Source organism: Lepisma saccharinum, chromosome 2 (genome assembly GCF_977018435.1).
Source record: "Lepisma saccharinum chromosome 2, izLepSacc3.1, whole genome shotgun sequence".
In the NCBI taxonomy this organism is placed as follows: Eukaryota; Metazoa; Arthropoda; class Insecta; order Zygentoma; family Lepismatidae; genus Lepisma; species Lepisma saccharinum.
Genome location: NC_139230.1, coordinates 192,390,013 through 192,398,546, shown reverse-complemented (window position 1 = coordinate 192,398,546; position 8,534 = coordinate 192,390,013). Strand labels below are relative to the sequence as shown.

General features: G+C 41.8%; 2 protein-coding genes across 2 annotated transcripts; both read left to right on the top strand.

Moving 5' to 3' along the window:
* Positions 1–3,066: 3,066 nt before the first annotated feature.
* On the top strand, positions 3,067–3,471 carry LOC145983812 (uncharacterized). The gene has a single exon (XM_083116856.1). The coding sequence runs from the start codon at positions 3,067–3,069 to the stop codon at positions 3,469–3,471; it is 405 nt and encodes a 134-aa protein (XP_082972982.1).
* A 334-nt stretch (positions 3,472–3,805) lies between these two features.
* On the top strand, positions 3,806–5,626 carry LOC145983810 (uncharacterized). Its single transcript, XM_083116855.1, has one exon. The coding sequence runs from the start codon at positions 3,806–3,808 to the stop codon at positions 5,624–5,626; it is 1,821 nt and encodes a 606-aa protein (XP_082972981.1).
* Positions 5,627–8,534: the final 2,908 nt, after the last annotated feature.

Below are 8,534 nucleotides of genomic sequence, written 5' to 3'. Positions count from 1 at the left end.
CATAATTATTGCTCAACTATCACGCAATAGTTTGATATTAAAAGTGATTTTCTATTTGTTCAATACTGTAATATAATTAAAATTTAAAAATGATATTAGAGTTGCTCGCTAGATGACAGGGAGGTCTGCCACGTGAAGTACGTGTCATATGCATGACGCAATAGGACTGACTGAACTCGAGTGTCTTTGTCTTCGTGTGTGTGTGTGTGAGCGAGCGCGACGCGACCACAAGTGGTGGGTGGTACTTCGTCGTCGTATAACCTGTGTCTTTGTGTATATAATATCCGTTATTATAATATATAGTTGTGTTCATGAACTATGAGAGACTTCATTCTTTAACCCAACACGAAATCAACACACTCCAGGACTTGGGAAAGTTACGCCAGGTGTTAATGGTGTAACGCCGCTTCATGGTCCTCCGGGCCGGATTTGCGCAGTACGTGCCACGTGTAGTGAATTGATTTAACCAGCAGCTTTTTGTGCATTATCTCCCATGCAGGGTGTGTTCTGACTTTTGTGTCTGGACTAGTGTTAGTGTTGTGAACTCTGGAGCAGATACTTTCGTGCAAACGTGTTCTGAAACGCGAAGTTACGCGTGTTGAAAACAAGATTGCGTCAGACGACCTCTCACAAGAGAGCGTCACCGTGTACATCAACAAAACCGTGCAATTAACAGAGGACACTCAGAAACTCTTACGTGAGCTGTCTTCCGAGTGCAGTGATGAGCAGTTTGCGGAGTTTGATGCAGAAATCAGCTCGATTGAAGACCGATTAGAGCAGATGTTGGTGAAATTGTATTGTGCTCAAAAGCAGCAGGTCGTGGCAATGGCTGCCAGTGCATCGTCAGTTAAAACCAGTAGTGACGTAAGACTACCTAAATTGCCTGTGTTCGCGGGAAACTTACAGCAGTGGCTGTCGTTTCGTGATTTGTTCGTTGCATCTGTGCATAATAATAGCTCTTTGTCCCCTGCACAGAGACTTCAATATTTGAAGTCTAGTATACGTGGTGAACCTGCATTGTGGCTGCAATCTATTACGATTACAGACACAAATTACAAAGAAGCGTGAGAAATTTTGAACAATAGATATCAGCAAAGGCACGTTCTTGTGAATGACACGATCAAGCGACTCGTGTCGCAACCTTGCATTCAGACAGAATCAGCTGTTGCCTTGCGAAAACTCGCGGACGTAACAACCGAGTGTGTTCGTGTACTCAGAGTTCTAGAAGTTCCAGTTCAACATTGGGATGCCATTTTGGTTTTCCATACCGTGGAGAAGCTCGACAGTGTGTCACGACAGCAGTGGGAGCTTAGTGTGTCAGCCGATCAACTTACGACGTTTGAGCAGCTACGAGCCTTCCTCGATACGAGAGCGAGAGCGTTGTCAGCGTCTTCTAGATCCCCCAAACAACAAGGATACTCAGTGAAACAACCCTTTAGTGATTCCAGTGCCAAAAGAAATGCGGGTTCTTTTCATGTGTCAGTGTGTTGCCCTAAATGTCACCAGGAGTCCCACCCGCTGTATAAGTGTAATCAATATAATAGTCTATCAGAGCCTGAGAGAGAGGCATTTGTGAAAAGTAGTGGCTTGTGCTATAATTGCCTTAGTTCCTTTCATAAGGTGAGTAAATGCAGCGCTAGTTTGTGCCGTACTTGCAATAAGAAACACCATACATCCCTTCATCGTGAAGTGACCCCCTCCCCCCCAAGGAAGTTTGGGCAACTTCGCGTCCGATCAAGGGAAATCGAGCACTGAAATGTTACTTCCGACAGCAATTGCAAGCATAAAGGATAAATATAACCGGTGTCAGCCTTTCCGTGCATTATTGGATAGTTGTAGTGAGGTTTCGTTTATTAGTTCCAATGCAGTTCAAATGTTAGGTCTGAAAAGAAAGAGTGTGTTTGTGTCAGTAACAGGCATTTCTTCTGTTAACGTTGGGAAGTCACATTCAGCTGTTGATATCACGATTGAGTCCCGAGACGGTAAACATTCCTACACAATCTCTGCGTTGGTGGTGAAAAGGATTACGTCACCGCTGCCACATGTGACTATTCAAAACACCGGGAGCTGGAGTCACATACGTGGCCTTGACCTTGCTGATCCCACATTTCATACAAGGGGAAACATTGACCTCCTTTTCGGGTGTGATATATATGCGTCGCTGCTAATGAGAGGAAAACGAGAAGGCAAGGAAGGAGAACCGATTGCCATTCAAACTCGCTTAGGTTGGGTTATTTGCGGAGGAGTAAAGCAACAAACTTCAAAACATTCATTCACCTCTCTTCATGTGTCAGTTGAAGAAAATAATGTAAACCAGTCATTAAGAAAATTCTTTGAGATTGAAGAATTGCCGCAGAGAGAGTTCGTAACAGAAGAAGAGCGCTTATGTGAAGAGCATTTTGAAACTACACATCGTCGCAAAACAGATGGACGCTACGTCGTACATTTGCCATTTCAGAGCAATTGGGAAGAATTAGGGTACTCTAAAGAGAGAGCAAGAACGTGTTTGTTATCACAAGAGCAAAGATTACAGAAAGATCCAGTAAAACAACAACAATACCAAGCATTTATGCGAGAATATCTCACCTTGCAACACATGACACCAGTGGCGGAGGATGAGGCCCCCAAGGTACGCCCCACATCTTATTACATTCCACATCATTGTGTAACAAATGAAAGCAGCAGTTCGACTAAACTGAGAGTAGTTTTTCATGCGTCTTGCAAGACAAGTAGTGGACTTTCCCTGAATGATGTACTTATGAATGGTGAAAAGCAAGAACCAGACTTACTTCCTATTTTGATTCGATTCCGTTGCCACCCAGTTGCTTTAATTTCTGATGTTCGGATGATGTATAGACAGGTAGAGGTCACGTATGAAGATAGAGATTTTCAGTTGATTTTGTGGAGAGAGACCCCTGAACAACCAATCAAGGAATTCCGTTTAAATACTCTTACTTATGGTACTAAGCCTGCAGGTTTTCTCGCACAAGAGTGCTTCGACAGTTAGCGAATGACGAAGGAGAGAATTATCCTCTCGCCTCAAAGAGCTTACTTAGTCATGTGTACATGGATGACTTTCTAACAGGAGCCAATTCTACTGAAGAAGCAATCGAGTTGTATCATCAATTGACACAGTTACTAAGCAAGGGCGGCTTTGAGCTTCGGAAGTGGTGGTCAAACGATCCGAGAGTGCTGGACATTATTCCCTGTGACTTGTTGGAGACAAATCTGCGGTTCCAATTTAATGGAGAAGACGCGAAGAAAACTTTAGGCATACAATGGAACCCTTCTATGGATTACTTGTGTTTTGATGTGGTGAATCCGAGCAAACGAGCGATTATAACTAAAAGACTGGTTCTTTCCGAGATATCGAAGCTGTTTGAGCTCGTAGGTTTTGTCTCTCCTGTGACCGTGAAGGCAAAATGGTTTATGCAAACGCTTTGGAAGTTGGATCTTGATTGGAACGACTAGCTTCCAAGCAATTTGGCTGCAGAGTGGGTTGCATACTGCCAGGATATGCCACAATTGAAAGATATCCGAGTGGAGCGATGCATTATTCCTAGAAAAACCGTGGAGATTCATTTGGTTGTATTCTGCGACGCGTCAGAAGCGGCTTATGCAGCAGTGGTCTACGTGAGATGTATATGTGCTAATGGGCAGGTGCAAGTGAAGATGATTGCATCCAAAACAAAGGTGGCCCCCCCTTAAAACTATAACCCTTCCCAGGTTGGAACTCTGTGCAGCTGTGCTGTTACTTCGTCTCCTTTCTTTAGTGCGGAAAGCATTGTCTGTCAACTTGAAAACCATGACAGCGTATTCTGACTCGAAAATTGTTTTGTCTTGGATTAGTGCTTCTCCTAGGAGATGGAAAACTTTCGTGGGAGACCGTGTGGCGAAGATACAGGAAGAAGGAGAAATACAGTGGGCGTACGTTGCTAGCAAGGAAAATCCAGCAGACTGTGCGAGCCGTGGAATCACGACTTCGGCTTTACTTAATCATCCATTATGGTGGACTGCCCCCCCCCCATTCTTAAAAAATTCAGTGTTGCCAGTGGAGCAGTCTTACACATGTGATACTGATGAAGTGACATCACAGCAGAGACTGTCATTTGTAGCCATGGTGAGGACAGCAGAAAATACATTATTTGAGAATTACTCGTTGCTGAGTAAATTGCAGAGGGTTGCAGCTTGGTGTAGGCGCTTTGCATTCAACGCCAAGCATAGCGACGAGAAGCTTCGTGGCCCATTGAGCGCATCAGAGCTGTGGTTAGCATTGGTTGCATTAGTAAAAGTAGCCCAACAAGAAGAATTTTCGTGTGAGATTCAAGCCCTCAAGAAAGGGGTCTTACCTTCAAAGAGCAAATTACAATACTTGAATCCATTTGTTGATGAAATTGGTGTTATTAGAGTAGGAGGAAGATTGGAGTATAGTAACCTTCCGCATAACGTCAAACATCCAATCGTGCTTCCAAAATCACACAAATTAACAGAGCTGTTCATCACACACGAGCACATCATTAACTTACATGCAGGTCCGCAGCTTGTCCTGTCAACACTGCGACAAACATTTTGGATAATAAATGTCCGAGACAAGGTTCGTCAAGTGCTGCGAAGGTGTGTCATCTGCCACAGATATGCTTCCGTGACATCACAACAGATAATGAGTGATTTGCCACCGCCAAGAGTGACTGTTAGTCGACCGTTTTTACACTGTGGTATAGACTATGCTGGCCCAATTCAGTTGAAGTGTATGGTTGGAAGAAGTGCTCGAAAGTACAAGAGGTACGTAGCTTTGTTTGTTTGTTTCAGCACTAAGGCTATCCACTTCGGGATGGTGTCCAATGCATCTACAGCGGCTTTCCTAGCGGCCCTCAAGAGATTCATCTCACGTCGCGGTAAACCTAGTGATATGTATAGCGACTGTGGTACTAACTTTGTTGGAGCAAGTAGGGAACTGAAGGAGCTACGTGAAGTGACAAAACGAGCAGAACGTGATGAAACCACATCGCATTTCATTGCTTCCAGTGGGATCGAGTGGCATTTTAATCCATCAGGAGCTCCTCATATGGGTGGACTTTGGGAAGCAGGTGTAAAGTCTGTAAAGCACCATTTGAGGAGAGTAGTTAGAAATACAATTCTCACATTCGAAGAAATGTACACTGTTCTCACGCAGATTGAGGCGTGCCTCAACTCGCGACCAATATCCCCAATGTCGGAGGATCCAAATGACTTGCAAGACTTAACTCCAGGTCATTTCCTCATTGGAGATTCTTTAGTGGCGGCACCAGAAAGGGACTTTAACGAGACTCCTCTTAATCGACTGTCAAGATGGCAGCTAATGCAGAAACTTACGCAACATTTTTGGCAGAGGTGGACAAAGGAATATCTGTCCAGACTTCAGCAGCGTCCCAAATGGTTCTCGAAACATCGAGACTTCGGAGAGGGCATCATGGTCATTGTACGAGAAGATAATATCCCTCCACAAGAATGGAAACTGGGGAGAGTGGTAGAGGTTCATGCCGGACGAGATGGAAGAGTGCGATCAGCAACAGTAAAGACTGTAAATGGACTGTGTAAGAGACCAACCGTGAAATTATCATTGCTACCATTTGAAGTAGAGAAGTAAACTTGAGAAATCTATATGTTAATGTCAAATATTCAATATCAGAAGTTGTGTTTGAAGTGTTTATATACGTTAGTATACATTGTAATTTCAATCTCACAATCATTGTGTTAAAGGTTAAAAATATGTTGAAATGTATATTTCAAGGTGGGGGAGGATGTTCAGTACTGTAATATAATTAAAATTTAAAAATGATGTTAGAGTTGCTCGCTAGATGGCAGGGAGGTATGCCACGTGAAGTACGTGTCATATGCATGACGCAATAGGACTGACTGAACTCGAGTGTCTTTGTCTTCGTGTGTGTGTGTGAGCGAGCGCGACGCGACCACAAGTGGTGGTACTTCGTCGTCGTATAACATGTGTCTTTGTGTATATAATATCCGTTATTACAATATATAGTTGTGTTCATGAACTATGAGAGACTTCATTCTTTAACCCAACACGAAATCAACACACTCCTGGACCTGGGAAAGTTACGCCAGGTGTTTTAATGGTGTAACGCCACTTCACTTCTGCATCATTCATAATTGATTTTTTTTCGTATTTGGTTTATTCTGTGATTGTTAATCTGCATGTACTGTATACACGATAAGGCATAAACATGTAGATTAAATGAGAAGGAAAATTTATTTACTTCCTTTTCTGAGCTGTGATCTCTCATTTTGTGCAAAAGATATTTTCTGTATCTCCTGAAAGTGTCATTTCTATGAATTCAGTTTCAATATTCAATTCAAAATTTGCACATATAACCAACCATGAACTCACAAGGCCATTCCACTTTGAAACAAAAAGGTGTGTTTATATTTGCACAAATGTGAACAAGAAAAGCCCAATTTTTAATTAAATGTAGCTTAACACCCCCATTACCCTGCACTAGAGAAATTTACACTATGTATCCCTTCACCTAAAATATTACAGTAATGATAAATTCTTTCGTTGTGTACTAAGAAGTATTTTCAGCATGTTCTAAATATGGGAAGTGTACTATAAATGATAAAATAATTTCTATAATGCACTTAACACACTTGCAGAATATATAATATTGACAATATTCCTTTCCATCACTTTGTCAGCATATACAACACTACTGAAGCACATTAAATGTGAAGTGCTTGAAGAGAGTGTTTGACAAGTGCAATATTTTTTTACAGTAAAAAAAGGTAAAGTCATCCCCTGTGGATAGCACCACGCCATGAAGGCATATAGGGGGTGTGGGGGTAACGCCCCACACTTTCTTGATCCGGTCGTGAGTGGGGGTGATGTGATCAGCACCACGCCCCTGACCGCCTTTACCCCCCAGGGTTTCCACCAGGTACCCATGTTATTCGACGCTGGGTGGGCCGTTTCCACCGTTAGAAAAGTTCCCGGATTTGAACCGGCCGGGGATCGAACCCGGGACCTTTAGCATGGTAGTCAGACGCGTTACCGACTGAGCCACCGCGGCCACTATTTTTTTACAGTGGAGAAATGTATTTGAACTTTTCCCTTGCAGGTATACAACCCGCATTAGCAAGAAAAGGAAAAAAAAATGATGCATTTCAATGTGTCACTCTACACACTAAAGTTGCATAAATGTTTTTGACTCCAACGACACGTTTAGGTGCACCAAACGAAATATCCACTTTAATGTGTAATTTGACACATTTATTTTGATGCATTTAGGTGCATCTTTCAGTTTGATGCTTCTTTTTTTTTTCATTGGAATCAAAAAATTATGCACTCTTGTGTGTCAATTGACACACTTTGAGTTCTGTATTGCTGTTCCAAAACTCAACCTGAAGGGCAGAATTTTTACAGGTTTTTGCAGGGGATTGCACTCAGTGTAAGCTAATCACGTGTAAGTTTTGTACTTGCGTCAGTTTGGTGTCATTCGATAATTTCATCCTTTCTATCAATCATAACTTTTATTAATTAAGTTCATTAAGTTTTATTCATTATTTTGTTACCCCTTACGCAAGGTCCGTAGACCGCAAGTTTCCACCGCTCTTAAAGGTCTGGTCATAACTCGCCTTCTTTTCAGCCTCCATGTTTACAGCCGCGGCAGGGTCTCTGTGACGTCATCAGAATGAGACTTCGAGTGTCTGCTATTTCCAACTCTATAAAGCATTCAACGCTCTTGTTTTTAAGAGAAAAACACATATTGAAGAGCATCGCAACACAACTTACACAGAATACATGAATGTGATGGTACATAGAAAATATTATAAGTAAGCAAAATCACAAATTTACACACGGTTAGTGCTGGAAAGAATTGGAAAAAGAGCAGCACTGGATCCATTGTTTTTGCTTGATGGTATTTTTCCTTTTAATTGTTGGATCCTGCGGTTCAAATATAGAATTCGGAAAAAAATAATGTTCTTCCTTGACAAAACACGAAGTAAATTCTGTTGTTTTGTATTTACGATTTTTTTCGTTTTGTATTGAACGAAGGACGTATTTAGAGGGGTCCAGGGGGTCCGAACCCCTCTCCCAAAGACTTATGAAGTACTAAAATTAGATAATGGAAAATATATTCGTTTAGCCTTTGTTGTATAATTTCCTCTGAACTTATTGGAAGCCATGGATTATATTTGGATCATACGGCTTTGAAGGACATTACAAAGAAGATTTATATACACTACTACTCAATATGCATAAAATATTAATCAGAAACTTATTTTAATCAGAGTAGGAAGGACGTATTTAGGGGGTCCGGACTCCCCCTCCCCACCCGAAAGACTAATTAAGTGCGAAAATTAAATAATGAAAATATACTCGTCTGTCCTTTGTTATATAATATCCTCTGAACTTATTGGATGACAATATTGGGATCATACGACTTTGAAGGACATGAAGGACGTATTTAGGAGGTCCGCCCACCCCCTTCCCACCCAAAAGACTTATTAAGTGCGAAAATTAAGCAATTAAAATA

Coding starts and splice junctions, on each gene's coding strand:
- LOC145983812 (XM_083116856.1), top strand. CDS start 3,067: ATGGATGACTTTCTAACAGGAGCCAATTCTACTGAAGAAGCAATCGAG.
- LOC145983810 (XM_083116855.1), top strand. CDS start 3,806: ATGACAGCGTATTCTGACTCGAAAATTGTTTTGTCTTGGATTAGTGCT.